The sequence below is a fragment of the Mustela erminea genome, chromosome 18, assembly GCF_009829155.1.
Source record: "Mustela erminea isolate mMusErm1 chromosome 18, mMusErm1.Pri, whole genome shotgun sequence".
Lineage (NCBI taxonomy): Eukaryota > Metazoa > Chordata > Mammalia > Carnivora > Mustelidae > Mustela > Mustela erminea.
The window spans coordinates 37916935-37940685 of record NC_045631.1 but is presented as its reverse complement, the minus strand read 5'-3'; the positions used below and the strand labels follow the sequence as shown (position 1 = coordinate 37940685).

Genomic DNA, 23751 nt, shown 5'->3' with positions numbered 1-23751 from the left:
CTCAGACATTAATAAATCTCTACTACTTGCAGATACTCTGTTAGGGACTGAGAGCATGGAAAGCCCCAACTGTGGGCCAGTTGGGCTGGAGCAGTCAAACTGTGCTGAACTGATAGGATTGGCACAAAACACACACAAGGTAAAAACCAGGGCCAGAAGAACTCAGGTCTGGCTAATGCCAGAAGCTGTCTGACTGCCTGCAGATAAGGGCTGCTGAGGGAGGATCTGGGATCAGATAAAGGAAGATGCCTGGCAGGGGAGGGGAGGGTCACTGAGAGGCCAGGTCCAGGATGCAGAGTGGCCAGCCAGCGGGTCAGAGCAGGTGACAGAGGTGACATGTTTGACAGAGCAGGTGACATGTTTGAGGAAGGGATAGGGAAGATTCTGAGTGAGTTCCAACCTTAAAGCCAGTTTTATCTTGCGAAGCAGGTGATAATGTCATGTAAGGGTAATATAAATCTGCTAAGGATTGGGGAGGGGATGGGGGGAAGAGGAACATTAGAAAGGTTGCTACTAGGGTCATTTAAGGTCACTGTCAGGTATCATTAAGGGCTCAACTGAGGTGGGAGACCAAGCCTTACAGTAGAGGCACTCTGACTATGTCATTTTTCTTCAGCACTGAGTGGCTGCCCAAATACAAGAGCAGAGATGTGGACAGTTGAATTGATCTGAGGTTAGGATTCTCCTATTCTTGGGAGATAAAAGTACAGAAGAGTAAGAGTGCACTGGAGGACATGTCCTGGCGCTCAGGCTGAGGGGGAAAAAAATCCAGCGGCCCAAGACTTGACTATTGTATCTGTACATATTAGAGACTTTCAACAATCAGTAAGAAACAGGGGACAGCATTATTCTGCTCTTCTCTTCCAGGACTATCCTCTGTCCCACCAGTCCCGAATCTCTCCTATTTCGTGCTCCCTCTTTCAATGGTTGACATCTTCATGAACCCAGTTGAAACATGGGGACTGCCCCTTCATCTCTTTCTCTATGACTGCATACAACCCATCAATCACCAAGACCTGGACGATCTACTCCCCTGATATCTTTTAAATCTACCTCTTCTCCATCCCTACAGGCACTGAATTCTTTCAAGCCTTCAGAATGCCTGACCCAGATTGATGTTCACACGATCACCTGCCACCCTGCTCCTCTCTGACCCATTCTCCTCAGGGTTGATGGAGAAGGAAGAGCAGTGGTGAGCACTGGCTTTGCAGACATATCTGGGTTGGAGTCCCAGCTCTTCCGTCTTCTAGGCTGCAAACTTTGGCGGCAGCCTCAGTCTCCTCATTTTTTTTTTTAAATCAAAGTACAGTTGACATGCCGTGTTACGTTAGTTTCAGGTGTGCAACATAGTGATCCCACAAGTCTACATGTTACACTGTGCTCACCAGGAGTGCAGCTACCACCTGTCACCATGCACTGCTGTTACAATATCATTGACTATATTCTTTGTGTTGTACCTTTTATTCCTATGACTTATCCATTCCATAAATGGGAGCCTCTATCTCCCACTCTCCTTCCCCCAGTAAACCCATCCCCTACCCCCCCTTGGTTTCACCTTAAAAATATAAATAATAACTACACCTGCCTCGTGTGTTTTTTTGGAGGATTAACTGAGCCAATGCACATAAAGAACTGAGCACCAGGCCCAGCACCTGGCAGGCCTTCAGTTAATGTCAGCTGTTCTGTCATTAGCACCATCGTTACTCTAATGACCTAAAGGGCAAACCCAGTCTTGTCACTGCCCTGCTTAAAGCCCTGCAGAGGCTTACTCCAGCCCCAGCCTCCAGGTCCTCACTCCCCTGCTCCGTTCACACTGCTGCTTTCACATGTCTCCGCTCTCTCTGCCAGCACACTTTCTCCATTGTGCCCCTTCTTCTCCCAGTGAACCTTTGAGGCTCAGCTCTGTCCCCTGTGTAATGTGCTCCCATGGCCCCTCTGTGCACACCTTTCAGCAGCACCTATAACACTGCACCACAATCCTCTTGTCTCTCTATATCACTGGGCCCTCAAGGGGCAGTGGCACAGAGCCTGTGCTCAATAAATGCTTGCTAAGAAAATGAATGGACTTGAGAAACAGAAGGGCTGTCTGAGTTCAGCATGAGTGCAGCACAGAGTGCATTTCAGAGAGGGGTCAGAGACGAGGCTGGAGATGCAGACAGCGGGCAAGGCTCTCCAGGTAACACCATGAGGTGTGGATTTTATCCCAAAGAAAATGGGGAAAGAAACTTTCATTTTCCTCTTAATTACTCACACAAAGACAAGAGGGTAAAACAGAATGAGAATTAAAAGAGGAGAAGAAAAGGAAAAGAAAGAAAAAAATAAGAAACCCTTGTTAAATTAAAACCTCCATCCAAATGAAGAATCGCCCCCCGCAAAAAAACTAGTTTCAAAGAATAACCACAATATGACTAGCAAAACTATACTTCAAAAGACACGACCGAATACACATTGTAGTGGCAAGAATCCAATATATAAATACAATCAATTTGTTTCTTCATTAAAAGCTTTCATGAAGAAAATGATTTAATACAAATGCTAGAGCTACTGACACAGATTAATTGAAAAATAACAACAGACTCCTAATTAAAGACATAATATTATTTCACTCATTCATTCTGCTCTAAAACTGAATAAATATATAAAAATAGAATCGAGAAGGCAGGCTTCTGCTGCTAACCACTCCAAGAGCTACAATGAATTACAGATATTTTTTTTAAAACTTCATATCCTTATGTATACGCATTCTTCCAGTTAGGAACTGAGATGTACATAGAAATTCAGAAATCACTTTTAAATTGTGTCACTTTTGCCCTCAAGATTTTTCCTAATTGTATAAGATTCTATACTAAAATATCATTCTTGGCCATTTATTTCTTTGAATAGTATCTACAGCAGTCATATTAAGCCCCTACAAGAGGTACCTAATTATCTGAATCATAAAAAATGAAACTACTTTGATTTAAAGGCCAATGACTATGTGATCAGTTCTACGGCTGTATCAGAACAGGTCGGGGGTCACCAGCAGTTCAACTATAATCAACTATTCAATCCCAGGACTTCCTGACCCATCGTGGGGCCAGGACTTTGGTTCTGTTGTTCTTCAAGGGATTCTCCAGCATCAGGAAATGTCTCCCATGTTGCCAGGCCACCAGGAAGCAAAAAGGTTACAGGCAAACATCAGGCCAAGGGAAGGACCAAAGCCATTTGCTGCTGACCATATCCCTATCCCTCACCCTACAATCCAGTTGGGTTGAAATATTGTCAGTTACTTGCTGGTCCTAAGCTTTGCCAGTAAAATTTTCCCGTCAGTTATCCCCAGTCATACTGGGAGACCCACCTCACCACCCAACTAACAGCCTCAATTCATACTTACCAGTCAAATCCTCCATCCTCCCTCTCCGCTATTCAAATTCATTTGAAAACAAAAGTAGTATCTTTGTACCTTTAAAAAAAAAAAAAAGAGGAAGTCTTCTGATGAAGATTTTTACATATACTTGCCTGATTTTAAGAATCTCCTGGAGTCCTTATTGATCACGCCAAACCTGGTAAATTAGCATCTAGGTAAGAGACCTAGAAATCTGTATTTTTAACAAGATCCTCAGGTAATTCATATGATGGGGCAAATTTGGAAAACAATCTGAAGGAAATGGGTATTTTGCTAACAGCTGTCTGTTAAGAAAATTCTAGACAGTTAGTCCCCAGTTCAAGCATAGACTGTGTCCCATTTCCAGTTGTTTGGACCTTGGAATGCATTTTCCTAATGAAACAAAGTAACAGTGTTAAGTTTTCTGGGCCAGCTTCAAAAACCTATTAAGTCTTGTTAACAGATCTAAAGTATAGTAAATACAATCCTTCATTTAAAGTATATTAAATACAATCCTTCATTTAAAGTATAGTAAATACAATCCTTCAATCACATTTCAAAAGTTGAAGCATAAAGTTGGCTATTTAGAATACATTTTTCTGTAAAGCTCTGAGAAGTGGTTAGGTTTCCCAGCTATCCATAAATGCTTGTTAAGCCCATAATAAGCCAAACCCAGCTATCAAAACGTGAATATAAACATGAGGTTGGTGTCCTCAAAGCAAAAGATAATGAGAGGGAGAAATGGTATGTCTTCTTCTCTGGGCATAGGAAACACAGGCAAACTTTGACATTCTTACCCTCTCTGCCTTTGCAACAATCTCTGGTCTCCCAGTGGCCAAAGACTGCCCAGGTGCCAAGGATTTACGTGTTATCCATGACTCTCTACTAAAGTATCAGCTTGCACATCCTTGCCTTGAGCTGTCCTTCCCCAAATTACCTATCGTCCCTCCAAAATTCAGTCAAACTCTCGTTTCCATAATTTGGTTCCATCCTATCTTTTTCAGCTTATCTCTCCCATTACTCCCTTATACCTAGTAAATGGAATCATCCTTTGGTTCCCAAATATGGCTAACCTTATCCTCTCTGTATCTTTGTTTCTGCTATTTTGGGGTACAATGTATCTCACCAGAAACCCATCCCTTTCAACCCACAGCCAAGTCATGATGCCATCTCACAGCCCTGAAGGCTTCTCATAGCCCACCAGCCAGAAGTGACTCCTTTCACTGGGATTTCACAGCACAATCTATGTGTACCTCTTCTAAAGCTTTAGCCACAATATATATTGAGATACAGTTATTTGTGAGGGCTTTTTTACCTTTCCCATTGGGTTTTAAGTTTCTTGGGAATATTTTGGGGAGTATCTAATCAAGTAACATGGATTATATTAAGTATGCATATGTTATATGCGTAACAGAAATCCTACAAAGTGGATGTATCATATAATTATTTGATTTATCCTGCTCAAAAATAAGTTACAAGAGGACTGGAACCTGTGTCACATTCACCACAAAAATGTTCTGCATATAGCATTTGCTCAATAAACATTTGTTGAATCAGTTAAGTGCTATTATTCACTTTTTATGAAGAAATTGAGCCTCAGAAGAGTGGTGACCTAACAGTCCTACTGCCTGGGTTCATCCAAATTCCAGAATCTAACATTTGTGTAACCTTGAGCACATTGGTTACCTCTCTGAACCTCAGTTTTCTCATCTGATCTTTCTCATTGATATCCATCTCATGTACGCAGATCAAATGAGATAATGTGTATAAAGCCCTTGACAATGGGGCTGGCATATAGTACGTGTGTGGTGAATGTTGGCTGTAACTGTCATTCTTAAATAGCAAATGAGAGAATCTCTGAAGCCCTCATACTTCCCAAGGAAAAGGGCCCTGTGTTACCCTGACCAACATCAATGTACCTAACACGGTTCATCACCCACAACAGAGGTTCAACAAGTCTGGCCACTGAATTTCCTCAGCACTCTCATCTTTTTTAAGATTTTATTTATTTATTTGACAGACAGAGATCACAAGTAGGCAGAGAGGCAGGCAGAGAGAAAGGGAGGAAGCAGTCTCCCTGCTGAGCAGAGAGCTTGATGCGGGGCTCGATCCCAGGACCCTGGGATCATGACCTGAGCTGAAAGCAGAGGCTTTAACCCACTGAGCCACCCAGGTGGCCCCTCAGCACTCTCATCTTAGCCAAAAATTAGAAGAAAACCATTCAACACAGTTAATGTACACCCAGAAGTCTCTTAACCCTCCAGGTGAATTTGTATTTTAAAAGAAGCTGTTGAGCCTAAATACATTTCTCAATGGTGAAAAGGTATGTAACAAATGGGAACCAGACATCTCAGACCTTCTAGAGAAGGCATCTGTGAGCAGTGGTCTCCATGCTGGCTCCATGCAGACTCCATGAGCCTGACGGCTCAGTGGCCCGATAACTTCTTGAAAAACAGGGCTATATGATATGTGACACTCTTGATTGTCTGGCATGATGCCCAACAAAGAGTAAACAAATAGCCAACACATATTTATTGAGTAAATTAACTTCTTCCGGTTTGTAATCCTCACCCTGCACTTAGGTGATTCCATTTCTCTTTATGACCAACATAAAAATCAATCATGATGACTGATGTTTTGAGAAGGAGGAAGTAAATGGTTTACTCAAGCACCATCGCTTCGGGAAACTAGTCCCACAAACACAAATATTTTATTAGATAGTCACACAGAGTGTAGATAATCCTTTTCTAATGAAGGATTCAGCCTGTGTCAGTTCAGTGCAGCTCAAAAGGATAATATCTAAGAAATGAAAGTTGTTCTCAGTCAGTGATACCTCATCTAATGAAGACTTTGAGAGTGAACTTCCTTTATTTAAAAAAAAATACATATTTTAACAAAATCATCATAAATTACTCCGAGGACTGCTGTATTTCATATGGCTTTCATGTGCATTTATGAGTGTGTATGTTTGGCACAGAGTAAAACACCTCACACACAGCTGTTTATTTGCACAGGAGTGACCCAATGCTTCACAACAAAATTAGAGCCTAGTTTCTTCTTTCTACATCTCCTTTCCCCTCCGTTCCAACTCTTTACCCACCTGGAAACCAAATATGCTTTCACTATTTAATCTCTGTCCCTTTTTAAACAGGAAGGGCTCTGACCTCAATGACTTAGGATTAAATATATAATCACTGCAGAGCTAGAAAATACAAATAAACAAAAAGGAGAAATTAAAAATTACTCAAGCTCCACTTGCCAGAGATCATCATCATTAATATTTTGGTGGGGGCAGGGCGCCTGGCTGCCTCAACTGGAAGAGCATGTGGCTCCTGATCTGGGGGGTCAGGGGTTCAAGCCCCACGTTAGGTATAGAGAGTACTTATATACATGAACTTAAAAAAAAATTTTGGTGGGTTTTCTGGAGACATTTTTCTCTGAGGTTTTTACATATATATTTAACCTACATTTTCATTTATAGTATATCTTATCGTTCAATGAATCTTCTATAATATGCATGATTAAATTATTTATTTATTTTTAGGTTTGCCTGTCAACAGAATGGAGGAGCAGAACAAACTGGAACAGGGAGAAACTTGAGAAAGAGAACCAGAAAGGAGAATTTTGCAATACCCTGAGTACGACTTTATGGAGGCAGCAGTTTAACCAGTGACAAAGGGAGAGGAGAAGACAGATTTAGGATAAAGAATCAATAGGCTTGTTGATGGCTTGGGGAGTAAAGACAGAGAAGCCAGGAAGGGCACCCATGATTCTGCGTTGGGGGCCTGGGCCTAGGGAAAGCAGAGTTAGGCATTAGGGCTAAGCAGGATCAGTTCTGGACAGTCAGCAATCAGCATTTTTCTGACTATAAGTAACGGAACACCCAATGACATGGGCTTAAATAAAGCTTATTTTTCTTTTAAAACAAGTCTGGAGACAGCTGATTCCAGGGTTGATGTAGGGGCCCAATAGTGGCATGAAGGGTCTAGACTACTGTGGTGTTTCTGCTCTAACGCCATAGAATGGAGTCGTATCTTAAGGCGGCTACTGCATTCAAGGGAGTACTGCCGTCTCCCTGCAAGAGGCTATCAGAAGTCTGTCGTGGCTTCCAAACCATGATTCATCCCCAGGCTGGTAGGGTTCTGTCGTCAAGGAAGAATGGAGAGTGCCTGCTGGGGACGCATCCAGCAGAGTCTGCCCAGCTTTGTGAACACTGAGATCTCTGACACCCAAGAGGAGCTCTCCGGTATGCTGTCTGAAGCCATGCCCAGAGGACTGCCTCTGAGCTGTGGAGCCGGAGAGGAGGTTGTAGAGTTGTGATGGGACCAACCGCCTGAGAATGTGGTGAGGACAGAGACAAGCCTGAGGGGCAAGGCTCAAGGAACAGGGCAGAAAAATGAGACCAAGCACGAGCTTGGGGGAAAAAGAAAGAATGTATAAATGCAAGGAAGAAGGAAAACCAGGAGGAACTATTATTATCATAGAATGAACAGAAAGAGAGTTGGGTTTGTTTGTTTGTTTGTTTTTAACTTTTTGAGGAAAAGGAAGCTATCAATAATGTCAGATGCCACAGGGAGACCGGGTAAGTGGAAAAGGTCCCCTGGAGGTGACAATTGGAGAGTTACTGGTAACTCTCTAATTGATAAGAGCAGAAGCCAGATCATGGAAGAATGAGGAGTGACCAGACAAGAGGAAACCAGAAATGGCTAATCTAGCCTTCTGTCTGTTAAGGATTAAAAAAAAAAAAAAAAAAAAAAAAAGGCTACAGAATAGTCGCTATAAAGGGAATCACTGTGTAGGATATAATATTTTTCTTACTATTAGGAGAGATTTGGGATGCCTGGGTCTCTCAGTTGGTTAAGCGACTCACTCTTGATTTTGGTTCAGGTCATGATCTCAGGGTCGTGGGATCGAGCCCTGCACTGGGCTCCAAGCTCAGTGTGGACTCTGCCTGTCCCTCTCACTCTGCTCCTCCCCCACTCATGCTCTCTCTCTCTCAAATAAATAAAATCTAAAAATATGTATATTAGGAGAGATTTGAGCATATTTCTATGATGAAGAGTTGTAACAGGGGAAGGAAACTAAATTTAAGAAAGAGAGAGTCCTAGGGCATAGTGATAACAAAGGAGGAAAGACGGTCACTGTGAGGCATTGCTTTAGTCCTCAAATAGCATGAGGAGGAGCGTGATCTCAAAAGACAACAGAGGGAGGGCACCTGGGTGGCTTAGTCAGTTAAGTGTCTGCCTTCAGCTTAGCTCATGATCTCAGGGTCCTGGGATCGAGCCCCGCATCGGGCTCCCTGCTCAGTGGGGAGCCTGCTTCTCCCCTCTCCCTCAGTCCCCTGGCTTGTGCTCTTTCTCACTCTATCTCAAATAAATAAATAAAATTTAAAAACAAAAGATAACAGAGGGGCAGAAAACTGTAAAGCCATGTAGCCACATCTCAAAAGGTTTAGGATCGAATGGGAAAAGTTTAGACGTGGCAGCAAGGAGCTAGAATGCCGACAGCACTTCTAGAAAGGAAGCACATTCTACCTAAGATGACTACAAGCAAAACTGTCCTGCGGCAGAGCTGAGTGTTCCGAAGGCAGAGATGGAGCAAAGTGGTTGAGGATGTGGTGCAGTTTGATTATAAGAAGACATGGATCCTAAGAAACACAGGGGAAAGGGCTAGAGGAGAAGTCCTCAGGAGCGATGAGAGATGGCAGAGACAAAGACATGCCAAACTAAGTAGGGAGGGGGATGACCAGAAGCAGAGGGCTGGTGACAGCTTACAGCAATGGTGGCAATGACTGGCATCCACGCTCTGCGGAATGCCAGTGTAGGGTCAGCTGTCACTTTTTTCTCACAGAATGTTAGAGAGATGCTATCACAGGAGATACATGAGGAAATGGGAACCATGTCTGCAAAGGTCCTGTACACCCAACCCTTGGCAAAAAGAAAGCATCCTATCTTTGGAAAAGAATATGTGGGGCCAGCTACCAAATAGTAAATGTCCTAATAAGAGGGTCTCTTGTTTTAAGTTTTAGCCTAGGACCCCAAAACTCAGTTTTTGGTTATAACAGTCTCCCCACCCCCATTCATTGGACTCAACATTACTGAGTTCATACTACATGCCAACACCTTGCTAGACCATTTTTTTTTCTTTAAAAAGATTTTATTTATTTATTTGACAGACAGAGATCACAAGTAGGCAGAAAGGCAGGCGGGGGGGCGGGGGGGGGGGGAAGCAGGCTCCCTGCTGAGCAGAGAGCCCGATGCGGGGCTCAATCCCAGGACCCTGAGATCATGACCTGAGCTAAAGGCAGAGGCTTAACCCACTGAGCCACCCAGGTGCCCTAGACTTTTTTTTTTTTTTAATTAACATAGATCATCCATGCCTTTAAGGAGTTAATAATCTCCCAAAATATGTACTCTGAGTTCTGAGAAACTGAATTTGAAACGAAATTAAAAGTATGTGTTGGAGCAGTGCTTCTCAAACATGAATAACCTTGGGATCGTATAGAAATGCAGATTGTGACTCAGTAGATCTGATTCAATAGAGCCTGAGATTTTACATTTCTAACAAGTTTCCAGGTGATGCTGATGTTGCTGGCCCATGGGACACACTTGGGTTACCAAGGAGCTAAAGACTCTAGCAAAAAGAGACTTTGCTTCACCTTTTCTATCTACACTGACCTGTGAAGTCCTGAGAAGCTTCCCTCTTTTCCTTGCTAATTCTCCTACCCATGCATTTTTCTAATACAAAGGTGGGGAGGGGATAGAAAACCTCACAAAGGGCTTTTTCTCCCAAGCAACTATTAGCTACACACACTGCTTTCGTGAACATGTCAAACATCTATCTCATGTGATTAAATACTTCTGTGGAACCTCTAATATTTCAAACAGGGCACCTAGATATTCAGTAAAAGAATAAGAGACTGGGAACAGCAATTAATTCTAGTTATGCCATATGGCAGTATAGAACACTGGCTGGAACCTGAAAACTCAATTTCACAAGAGCTTTACTTATTCTGAATTTTAATCATTGTAGGATCAGCAAACATATGCCTACCAACCTGCTCCATTTACACAAAATTCTGAAGAATAATCACACTGCACACTCAAAAATGATTGGTTTTTCCCACATGGACTTAAAATTTCTCTCCTATCAGGTTCTCAAAATAAAGTAGCTGCTGACAGCTCCAGTTTAAACTCCCCATTAAGCAAAAGTCTTCAAACAGTTCTTCTTTTAATGAATAAAACCCCTGGCTTTTCATTTCATCATCAGGTCACAATTTTGCGTTAAGTATAATTATTTCTGGTTCTGGAATCCCCAGTCCTGGGACTGGTTCAGGTGCTGGCTCCCCAGCCCCGTGGACTCCCTCCATCATGCCTGTCACTGCTGAGGCACCCATTCCACCACACTCTCCATTTCACCTCTCTCCAGAATGGAGACATTATCATTTTCAACACATACTCCATTCCCTGTCTTCTTAGAGCTAAGATACTTTCATCTCCTGTACATCTAATAATTTCAAGATAAGGACAGAAAAATCAGTTCTTGTTCTGTGAACTTTTGTCTCCAGTGCTTGAGAGACTATCCTAATATCCCCTGAACATGTTTTAGTGATAACATTTACTGCACTAGGGCCAAAATGATTTTCTGCCACTTTCAATTCTAGTTCAATAAAAGAATAAGAGCTTTGTTTCTAACCTCTGTCATTTTTAATACCATAAAGTGATTTTAAAAATGTAAAATTGAGTTCCATCTCCTACTGGACTACCAATCTCATATTAGCTTTCCTTTTATCAAATTTATGAGAAAAGTCAGAAATTGCTTTTCCTTAAAAAAAAAAAAATCAAAATTTCAGAATCTCCTGGGCAGAATGCTTGAATTGAATTTCAGCACTCCATAATTGCTGGCCTAGAAGTTTTAAAGAAGTATAAAAGTTAGCTAGTTATAGCAAGAATAACAAACTGGAAGATTATCCTTTAGTTCACTTAAAGTAAAAAAATAATGTTATTCCTAGAAAAATTACCACCCTTAAAAACCCCAAATAAGGGGACACCTGGGTGGCTCAGTTGGTTGGACAACTGCCTTCGGCTCAGGTCATGATCCCGGAGTCCTGGGATCAAGTCCCGCATCGGGCTCCCAGCTCCACGGGGAGTCTGCTTCTCTCTCTGACCTTCTCCTTGCTCATATTCTCTCTCACTGTCTCTCTCTCAAATAAATAAATAAATAAAATCTTTAAAAAAAAAAAAAAAAGCCCAAATAGGGTGCCTGGGTGGCTCAGTCGTTAGGCGCCTGCCTTTGGTTCAGGTCATAATCTCAGAGTCCTGGTATCGAGCCCCACATCAGGCTCCCTGCTTGGCAAGAAGGCTGCTTTCTCCCTCTCCCATTCCCCCTGCTTATGTTCCCTCTCTCACCGTGTCTCTCTGTCAAATAACTAAATAAAATCTTAAAAAAAAAAACCCAAATATGTTTATTAGATTTACAAATTGAGGAAGTCTATGGTTTCCTGAAACCACAGTGAATGAAATCCATGGTTTTTGAAATGTGAAGTCAAACAAAAAATATTTTTGCAACATTTATTAAGAAAATTTTCTAATAGGCATAAAAATGGAAAGAACTCCATATATACCTACAGCTTAGCCTCTATGATTCACATTTTGTTATATTTGCTTTATCACATATCCATCCATCCATTGTTCCGTCCATCCATCCATGTACTTATGCACTCATCCATCCATCCACCCATCCATCTCTTTTTTTGATGCATTCCAAAATAAATTAGAATACATTAGACATGAGTATACTCCATCCATAACCATTTTAGTATGATATATAATTGACTAAACTTCAGTATTTGTTACAGTTCTTTAAAACAATAATCTTTTGAAATATGCCAATTCACTTTTTGTACTGGCTTAGCTAAGTGAACTAAACAACCAATTAAAATTCTAAATCCTCTGTTGATGGACATCTAGGTTCTTTCCATAGTTTGGCTATTGTGGACATTGCTGCTATAAACATTCGGGTGCATGTGCCCCTTTGGATCACTACGTTTGTATCCTTAGGGTAAATACCCAATAGTGCAATTGCTGGGTCATAGGGCAGTTCTATTTTCAACATTTTGAGGAACCTCCATGCTGTTTTCCAGAGTGGCTGCACCAGCTTGCATTCCCACCAACAGTGTAGGAGGGTTCCCCTTTCTCCGCATCCTCGCCAGCATCTGTCATTTCCTGACTTGTTGATTTTAGCCATTCTGACTGGTGTGAGGTGATATCTCATTGTGGTTTTGATTTGTATTTCCCTGATGCCGAGTGATATGGAGCACTTTTTCATATGTTTGTTGGCCATCTGGATGTCTTCTTTGCAGAAGAAGATGTGGTATATATACACAATGGAATACTATGCAGCCATCAAAAGAAATGAAATCTTGCCATTTGCGACAACATGGATGGAACTAGAGCGTATCATGCTTAGCGAAATAAGTCAAGCAGAGAAAGACAACTATCATATGATCTCCCTGATATGAGGAAGTGGTGATGCAACATGGGGGCTTAAGTGGGTAGGAGAAGAATAAATGAAACAAGATGGGATTGGGAGGGAGACAAACCATAAGTGACTTTTAATCTCACAAAACAAACTGAGGGTTGCTGGGGGGAGGGGGTTTGGGAGAAGGGGGTGGGATTATGGACATTGGGGAGGGTATGTGCTTTGGTGAGTGCTGTGAAGTGTGTAAACCTGGTGATTCACAGACCTGTACCACTGGGGATAGAGTATTATGCCTCCATCAGAAAGGATGAATACCCAACTTTTGTAGCAACATGGACAGGACTGGAAGAGATTATGCTGAGTGAAATAAGTCAAGCAGAGAGAGTCAATTATCATATGGTTTCACTTATTTGTGGAGCATAACAAATAGCATGGAGGACATGGGGACTTAGAGTGGAGAAGGGAGTTGGGGGAAATTGGAAGGGGAGGTGAACCATGAGAGACTATGGACTCTGAAAAACAATCTGAGGGTTTTGAAGGGACGGGGGGTGGGAGGTTGGGGTACCAGGTGGTGGGTATTATAGAGGGCACGGATTGCATGGAGCATGGGGTGTGGTGCAAAAATAATGAATACTGTTATGCTGGAAATAAAAAAAAATTCTAAATCCTAATCTTTTATTAATTCTATTAATTTGAGTAATTTCTTATATCCCAGATCTCTCACCAACAAAAGCACAAGGACACTCAATAGACACTTTCTAGTGTCAGTTACTAAAATGCAAAATGGACCTTGTGGGTTATGGCAGAATTCACAAATGAGAGAGAGACACTCACTAATATAACTTAGAGAAATAGCTAACTGGAGATTATGTGGACATAGAGTTTTCTGTAAATTATGATGAGAACCTCAACAAGGCTCACAAACTCAAGAGGGCACTTGAGTTGGAGCATTAAATAATAATACATCTTAAATAAACCACATTGTATCTACAATACAACAATCTGAAGCTGGACTTTTGAAGACTAGGTGACCTTAGGAACAAATCTGGCAACAAAGTACTAACATCAAATTGAAGTTTTCTTGGCTTTGGGAAGCCCTGGTATTACTGATTTGTAAACTCCCTAATAACTGACTACAGTAAGAGCTGCCACAGGGAGAGAGCTGTCTGTCCTTTATGAGCTGTTTGTTCCCCTACACTCATCTTCCTTTTTTTTTTTTCCTCTCTCTCTCTCTCTCTCTCTCTCTTTCAGAGGATTGGCTCTGGAAGGGGCATCCTTTGAAGCCTGAAGAATCAAAGCTATTGCAAAACACTGCTGAGAGTTTTGAAAGAAATATGAAGAAACTACATTGGACCTGGGGCGATAGGCTAAGATCTTCCCAAACAGGTCAGCAGTTGGTCTGTAAAATATTCCCATTGCCAAGGAGGCGGTGACATCTTGTGTAAATCAAAAACTAAAACCCTAAGATATCTCATTTCCATTTTAAATGCATGGGGGTTAAATATGGATATCTAGCACTCGAGAAGTTCCTGTGGGATTGATTTTTTCCCCCCGTCTTCTCTGAGCCCTTTGCTGAGCGTGATAAGTAGGACTGCATTTCATTACCAACCCTGCTAGCACTGCACTTTGGGGAGACTAGATGAGGCTACACAGTGGGGGAGAAGATCTGGCTTCCAAAGAAGAAATGATTCACATGGTGCTATTATAAAAACCCACTTTAAGCCCAACTCATTTTCAATAGAATCGTGAAATAAAATAAAATCCCAAGGAAATGAAATTTCCTGTATCATTTTCCAATTAAAAAAAAATCATAGCAACACCATAAAAGAAATCAAATAGAGGTGTCAAACTTTGGTTGGTAATGTTTTTATTTTTGTAACACTTAGGAAAAAAGAATTCCAGCAAACATGTTGGGGGACCCAACTTCCAAAGAAAATGTAAGATCATCATTAGGGGAATCTTCAATTCGATCAGTCAGGGTTATAGAAATAACATCAGAACAAAGAGTTTGGCTCCTGACAGCTGACCCAGTGCTCTTATATTTTTCTCTTTGCTCTAGTTTCACGAAGTGGCTACAGGATGGGTTGATATCCAAAATAAGAGAAAACAAGCAAATTAGAGAAAAACCACGATCAGGAAGGCTCCACACCACAAGGTCCTTGGAAATCCATAAATAGATGAATACTGGGAGGCATTTTTTTCCCCCACAGTGGCTTTCCATAAGCAGAGGAAATAGTGCAGAGCTGGAATAAAAGACTAACTCCAGATAAAATGAAACTTAAAATCAAGACCAAAGCAATCGTGATAAAATGAAGAGAGTGATTTCATACAAATGATCTTTAGATACAAGGCATGAAATAAGAACCTCTCTTTATAGACAAATAGACAAGCTTCCTGTATTAAAAAATTGACAAAGGATTTTCTGAGACCTTTCAGGACAAATCCATATTGAGTAGATAATAGGAATGTGCTCAAGCGATAACAATGGCTGTAATTCTATCAGGAGTAAAGCAAATTTCAGTGACCTAACTACATGGCTAAAGAATGTGCTCAGCTTACTATTCTAGTGGGTTAGTCCAACCTGAAGGGTGCAAGGTCACTTGCCTGCCTCCTAGGTCACATTTCAAAATTCCTTTCACTCTTGATAGACCATATTATTCTGTTTAAAGAGATCAGTACTTGGAATTGTTAATAAAATTTATTCATCTGTGTTTTTTTAAATGTCTTAAAAAAAAACCCTACCTGTTATTTACCATGAAAAACAACTAAAATATTATTATATACCAGAGTTACTTATATAAAAATTTTTAGGATAACCAAAGGGAGAAGCTTCCGCCCACTCGTATCACAATAACCCAGTATAAAAGGGAAAAAAAATGGATCAATTTAATCTTGGATCTGGCACCAAACCCAAGATGACCTTCCTTTCCAGGTTAAGCCAAGGGACCAGAAGTGGGAAATATCGTATCAGTCTCTCCTGCAGAGCATTTCAGACTCAAAGAACACTAAATATAACCCCTCACTGCCAGATAAGTGTATCCCCAAAAATCTTTTAACACAGTTGTGAACTCTCAACATACATTCACTGAATAACAGAACACTAGTACAGGAATTTGGTATACAGCTGATCGGTGATAGCCCTGAATTTGCTGCAGGGTTGTTTTCTTTCTTGGTTTAAGAATGGAAAGCAGGGATAGGACTGAGAAAGGAAGAAATGAATAATTAACCTTCAAGATATGGTCAAATTATTGCTATGACTTTTGAGTCTTTTCAGAACCATTGAAACTTAGATGGATTGTACAAGTATCTCCTCCTCTTTCTTTTTCTGAGTTGGCACTGGGACTCCAGTGTAGGTAGAATGAAACATCAGAAAGATGTTATGAGCAAATAACTAAAATCACAAGTAACACAAATGTGCTAATAGCACATTATACCTTAGTTCTCTTCAAGCATGCTTCATTTGAATGAGTTTTCTTTTGTGGTATTTAAGCTCCATAACCAGCACTTATGAAAAGTCAAGCCCTTTATGAAATTAATGGTAATGATATTTACAGCACATTATTTTGAAACTCTTACTCCCAAGAGTTGTGTCAGACTAACATTTTGTCTCTCTTCCTATAAAACAAAGACATCTGATGATACATTCTTTTTTTTTTTTTTTTTTTTTTTGGACAGAGAGAGATCACAAGTAGGCAGAGAGGCAGGCAGAGAGAGAGAGGAAGGGAAGCAGGCTCCCTGCTGAGCAGAGAGCCCGATGTGGGGCTCGATTCCAGGACCATGGGATCATGACCTGAGCCGAAGGCAGAGGCTTTAACCCACTGAGTCACCCAGGCGCCCCTGATACATTCTTTTTTAAAAAGAAAGAGCAGGGGTTGGGGGAAGGGTAGGGGAATAAGGGAAGAGAGAATCTCAAGCAGACTCCCCTACACTGAGTGCAGAGCCTGATGAGGGGCTCAACATGGGGCTCAATTTCACAACCCTGACTTCATGACCTGAGCCAAAATCGAGTTGGGTCCTCAACTGACTGAGCCACCCAGGTGTCCCTGATGATACATTCTTAAGCTAAATCCTGCTTTAAAGTTAAATCCATGTTAGGCTAGAAAGAAAAACTTGAACTTCCCAAAGAAAACGGAATTGTTTTTATGATATTTATATTAAAGTATCAAGTTTCATGCAGAGCTATACACTAGCCACCCACAATGAGACACGTTCAAGATACTCTTTCAGCCTGTACATTAAACGTCCTGGGTTTTGCAGGTTTGTGCCATAATCCTATTACAGAAAGTTATTTCTTGATTTCATTCCCTTTCAATATGCCATAAATCTACCTGTCTCTTTTTGGAGCTCCGTTAAGTTTCACAGAAGGAAACAATACTCCAAGTTTGTTTCCATTGGCTCTGGCCTTCACTTCCAACAGTGAGCATAAACGACTAGTTGTTCCAAAACAGGCCATCAAGAAAGAATGTATCCCTACCTTAGTAATAAAAATATTCTATTTTCTTCATTCCTTCCCCCACTCTCAAGGTATTCTTGCTGTCAGATGGCCTCCCCAGAATGAAACTTTTAAGAAGTGCTCAACTGTTTCTGCAAACGCATGAGACCGCCATCAAGCGTCTAAGGGCCGCTCCTGTCTGCTTCATTCCAGGTGTCCCACATCTGGCGCTGATCCTGCAGTGACCACCGTAATAAAACAGGAGGAGCCTGCGCCTGGCTTTCATCCTAATCCTTCTCTGAAGAGCTCAATGAAAACTTGGACTCAGAATGTGAAAGCTGTTAGATTTTAGGGAGAAGGTTTAAATGAGGCTGTTGGAAGAAGAACAATGAATATCACAGCTCAGGACATGGAATACTACAAAACAGCTTCACCTCCTCGGAATCATAGGAATTAACATCTTTTTTTTTTTTTTTGCCTTACATGGAATACATTATCCTTCGCTGGTGATCCATGAAAGCAAAAAACAAAAAACAAAAAACAAAACAAACAAACCACACACACAAAACAACAACAACAAAAAAAACTAGTATGTAGATACAGATACAGATATGATTTTTGTTTGTTTGTTCTTTAAGTCTGGGAGTAAAGAGAACAGTTAGGCTACTTGTGCTGAAAAGTACAAGTTGAGGAGCCCTTGGAGGACATCCATGACTCTTAACACAACTCTCATTTCCTGGGGTCGGTCACACTAGACCACAGAAAGGTGGCAAACGGCACATTATAGCAACTGTGATGGAGTCAGATGCTTTGACTTTCGGCAATTCCATAGCCGTGGCGAACACCACTGAATTCTGAGTCAACATAAAAATTACAGCCAAGCCTCCAGAGTTTACCAAGAATCAGAGGCATGCTATTTTCACTATTGTCTACCCTCTTCCTTCTCAAGCAGCTCAACCTGAGGAAAGAATTAGAGGAACTAAATCAAGAAAATAATAAAGATAGAGTAGAAAGTTGTGTGTTTGTATGTAGGGGGAATGTATATATGTGTGTGTGTATACACACAGTATTTATATCTACCGACTGGCTTTCTCAGATTTCCTGCTTCAGGTTTCATACCTACCTTCAAGTAAGCCTGGAAGCATCAAATCATAATTTTAGATAGGTTCCTATCCCCCAAAAGTACAAAACCCTAAAATATCCTCGCTTTAATACAACTTTTTAAACAATTCCAGTGGTTCTTTCCATGTTACACAGCAACTTGCCATATACATTTAACTCTCAAGTTTGATGATTTCCAAATTTCTTTTCTCACCTGGCTTTTTGGCATGAGATACAATGTCATACAACAAGAGTAAATGTGGCTGGTATTGTACAAGCTTTCAGTACCAATACATATTGCATATGATGCTGACCAGCCATAAACAGGACTACAGAAGCAATATGGCTGAAGAAGAGCATTCAGTAAAACAAGGGTTACATTAACCGGATGATGATTGAATGGGTGGATGTAAGGCAATTTCAAACAGCTTGCCAAAGAAAAGCCTCATTTTTCCATTTTCTGATACAGTATCTAATTTCTGGCTCCTCATTTCCTCCGTGATCTGATAATTATGAAATTCTAAATAAAGTGTCATCTTTCTTGCAACAAATCAATGAGCAGAAAGCTCCCATCAGATGTTTCCTAAAGCTCCTGCTGATTATTTCCTGAATTCTATCCCACAAACCACACAGCAAGTTCTTTGAGAACAAGGAAGCCTCTCCACCCCAAACACAGCTTCTTTTTGTGTGCATGTGTGTGCATGTGCATTTAATAAGTGATATGCAATTGATAACAACAAGTTACCAAAAAAAAAATCACCTTTTATTACCAATTTCAGATTGAAGTTTAGCCCTTTCCAAACACTGTGGTACAAATATGAGAAAGAAGAATTCCTCCTCATTGTACATTTGTTCATAAAGATGCAGTAGCATTTGCATTCCTTATCACAAATTTATACAGCAACACCACCATCACACAATTGTATTTTGGGCATCCCTCTCCCTTTCATGCAATTTGAAATAATGCCACCTTTATTCCTCAGGCAATCCTTATAATAATCTTGTAATACAAAGGTCAACTTGTGAAAATAAATTCTATGGGTTACTAAAGCTTCAGATGCACAAGTAAGCCTAAATTTATCTACTGATAAAGTAACATTATGGAGAAGTTTGTTTTAAACACTCTTCCAGCATACCAAAAATTACAGATATTCTCACTTCTGCAAAAAGCTCCCATCTTCTGCATTCTGTTTGTTTCAATTATTCAGGGCAACCCAGGCTGATAATTACAGAGTCCCCAGTTGCTGAGTAAAAGTGACGCTTAATTAGCCAGCAGGAAAGATCGATTAAGATCCAGCAGGGCATCTTGTGAGGTTGTCTCACATTTCTGGAGGGAATAGATTCTGGCTGTGCCCTTCCAAAAGACAAAATTCCCTGCTTCTAAGGAGTTTCAGTGAGGTTTCTAAAGTAGATGCTCAGATCAGTCAGACACACAAATTAAATCCCAGTCATAACCCTAAAGATGTTCTCTCTTTTCCAAGAGTGCTTAGTCCAAACATTCTGAACCACATTGCCATAGGTTTGAGAAAGCTTAAAATAACATTCAACTTATCCCCAATTCTCGTTCAGTTGCTGTAACTCAAGCAAAAAGTGGCCAGGAAATATATTATAAAAGAAAATTTAAAAAGAAAAAAAAAGAAAAAAAAGAAAAGAAAATTTTTATTTTTTTTTCTCTCCCTAGAAAGTATATGTATCTGCCAGATGCTCACATTCTAAAAGGCACAAATTAGGTCAGGACCTCTTATTTTAAAAAATCACTGCGTATGATACTCCAAGCCAGTCTGAGACTAAAACATTCCAATATGGTCAAAGAATCAACTGAATAAGTATGGTTCAGGCTTTCTATCAGGGAAGGAGTTGTGGAAGTAAAATCAGAACCAAAAATTATAACAAAACTCAATTCTCTCGGGGAGCCTGGGTGGCTCAGTGGGTTATAGCCTTTGCCTTTGGCTCAGGGTCCTGGGATCAAGCCCCGCATCGGCCTTTCAGCCTACTTGTGATCTCTGCCTGTCAAATAAATAAATAAAATCTTAAAAAAAAAATACTTAAAAAAATCAATTCTCTCTAACTGCCTAACATCTATCCTTTGGTAGTTTGGACAAGAATAAATGTTTAGCTTTTCACACATTTTGCAAAAACATTTAATAAAGATGAACATAACAATCTAAAGCTAAAAGCAGATTCGTTATCATAAGATACATAATTATGAAAATGTTTTTATTTTGGTAAGCTAGCTACACTAACCATGCCTGCCTACCTCCAATTCAACTCGGTAAAAATTTATTAAGTCTCTGTCAAGGATAAAGAACTATGATAAGTGTGTCCTGCCTGGTTAATTGATACACTATGAAAGTAGATTTTACTGACTATGAATTCTTTCAAAGCTGACACGAAATGGACCCAGTTTATACAAACCTAGTTTTGACTTGCTGGAAGCCCCGTAGAATGTGGTCTCTGTGGTCCCTCGCAGTAGCACTGAGATTTTCATTCCGCAAACCTTCCCCCAAAAACTCCTCAGCATCTAAAAGAAAAAGAAAGTTGATCAACAGAAAAGAAGTAAAAATCTGAAGGATTAAGAAATGGGTATTATTTTCTGTTTAAAAATTTTAAAGTTGCAAAGCAATGTGAAGGTACTTAACACCACAGAACTGCATATTTACTAATGGATAAAACAGTAAATTTTATGTTATATATATTTGACCTGAATAAGAAATGAATAAAACTTTAAGTAGGACTATAAGCGATGTCTTCTGATGATCCAAGACCTTGCTATAAATTTGGGATGCTAATGCATTTACTAATAAAAAAAAAAAACCATTTTCTAAACCATTCAAAGAAATGTGAAAATATTCGTTATCTCTAATGGCAGAGGAAAGACTGTCAATCTCCTAACCCTATAAATATTACAAACCAGTCATAGAAGGTCACAGGCCAACAGAAACGAGAAAGAACCACCAGTAAATAGAGCTGAAATAAAAAATAGAGCTGAACTACAAAGTCCGGAACAAAAAGGGCAGGCATTCAAAGAAGAAAAATTAATTGGCAAATGCATCATCAATGAAAATGACAATGCAACCAAGTGAAGGAACTCACATGGAAAAGAAAAATGTGACCAAGAGAAGGAAACTGCAATTAATGTGAACATATATTATAAAATAGGGACATGATAGAAATATATAATATGAAACAAATCATGTTATGTTGAAAGAAGTGGGGGGCATCTAGATATTTTCAAAGGCAAAGTACATTGATAATGATTACAATTGCCAGAAATACCAGCTACATACTTTATTATGCAAAAAAGGGTTATTGTCCCTAAAAAGTATATAAATGACACAGTCAAAATTTCCTACCTCCAAAAGCAGTGCATACCATATACAACTGTGTCACATGTGCTATCAAAATAATGTTATGAATTTATACAGTTGGGTTACATAAGCATGGTAAAAAATCTGTTTTACATTCATACCATTCAACACCACCAAAACAGCAACAACAACAAAACCCTAGATAACCATCACCAGTGCTTTTGATGAGGTATAAGTTTCGAAAATTAACAATTTCACAGAAGACCACCATCAGCTTCCAAGACTTACATGGAAGTAATGTAGTCAAGAGACATTACTTAAAAAAGGAACCCATTAAATGACAAATGCAAGAGATATGTCTTGCATTTGTCATTTAATGGGTTCCTTTAAAATCCTCTGAAGGCTAAAGAATGAAAAGATGGGAAGTTGAATTAAAAGATAAAAATAAACGCTACCCCAAATTGAATGAACACAAGAATACATCCATTAATAAAGGACAAGGACCCCATGATCATCTCAGTAGAGGCAGAAAAAGCATTTGACAAAATTCAAGATAAAAGATATGCAGCAAACTAAGAATAGAAGGAAACTTACTCAGTCTGATCAAAAGCAGCTACAAGAAAATCCCATAGCTAACATCATACTTAACAGTCAAAGACTGATGCTTTCCCTTTCTTTCTAGCATCAGAAACAAAACAAGGATGTCTGCTCTCACCCTGTATACTCAACATGATGCTGGTGCTACCCAGGGCAATTGCACAAGAAAATGAAATTAAGATAGTCCAGATTAGAAAAGAAGAAGTGCAACTATCTCTACTTGCAGATTATACAATATTATATATAGAAAACCCACTAAAGGGGTTTTTAGGAACCCACTAAAAAACTACTAGAACTAATAAATTCAGTAAGTTTGCAAGATACCAGATTAATACAAAAAAAAAAAACTATAGAGTAACAATGAACAAAACAAAAATGAAATTAGAAAAAGTCCACCTAAAATTGCATAATACAGAATTAAATATTAGAAATAAATTTAACAGGGGCGCCTGGGTGGCTCAGTGGGTTAAAGCCTCTGCCTTCGGCTCAGGCCATGATCTCAGGGTCCTGGGATCGAGCCCCGCATCGGGCTCTCTGCTCCGCAGGGAGCCTGCTTCCTCCTCTCTCTCTGCTTGCCTCTCTATGCTACTTGTGATCTCTGTCTGTCAAATGAATAAATAAAATCTTAAAATAAATAAATAAATAAATAAATTTAACAGAAGTGGCACAAGATTTAAACTCTAAAAATTGCAAAAAAAAATTGTTGAAGGAAATTAAAGATCTAAATAAATGGAAAGACATTCATGTTCAAAGATGAAAAGACTTACTGTTGTTTGTTTGTTTTTTAAAGATTTTACTTATTCATTTGAGAGAGAGAGTAAGGGGGAAAAGGTCAGAGAGAGAAGCAGACTCTCTGCGGAGCTGGAAGCCTGATGTGGGACTCGATCCGGGACTCTGGGATCATGACCTGAGCTGAAGGCGGTCGCTTAACCAATTGAGTCACCCAGGCACCCCAAGACTTACTATTGTTAAGATGGCAACATTCCCCAAATAGATCTAAAGATTTAATGGAATCTCTATAAAAATCACAGTTGGTTTTTTTGCAGAAATTGATATACTAATCCTAAAATTTATTTGAAAATTCAAGGGACCCAGAATAGCCAGAACAATTTTGAAAATGAAAAACTCGAGGATGGGGCGCCTGGGTGGCTCAGCGGGTTGAAGCCTCTACCTTCGGCTCAGGTCGTGATCTCAGGGTCGAGATTGAGCCCCACATCGGGCTCTCTGCTCAGTGGGGAGCCTGCTTCCTCCCTCTCTCTCTGCCTGCTTCTCTGCCTCCTTGTGATCTCTCTGTCAAATAAACAAATAAAATCTAAAAAAAAAAAAAAAAAAACTCTGGAGGATTCACATTTTCTTTTTTTTAAGATTTAATTTATTTATTTGAGAGAGAATGGGGGTAGGGAGTGAGAAAGAGAAAGAACACAATTAGGGGGAGGCAGGGGGAGGGACTGGGGGAGATAAAGAAACAG

The 23751-nt window shown here is 40.1% G+C and overlaps 1 protein-coding gene across 1 annotated transcript in view; it reads right to left on the bottom strand.

The window, feature by feature from the left end:
- The window catches only part of SKAP1 (src kinase associated phosphoprotein 1), a 280237-nt gene that overhangs the window by 226901 nt on the left and 29585 nt on the right, over window positions 1-23751 (bottom strand). Inside the window, exon 2 of the mRNA XM_032319898.1 lies at window positions 20793-20898. Within this exon, the coding sequence (XP_032175789.1) occupies window positions 20793-20898 (106 nt within the window). The remainder of the gene's footprint in view (window positions 1-20792; window positions 20899-23751) is intronic.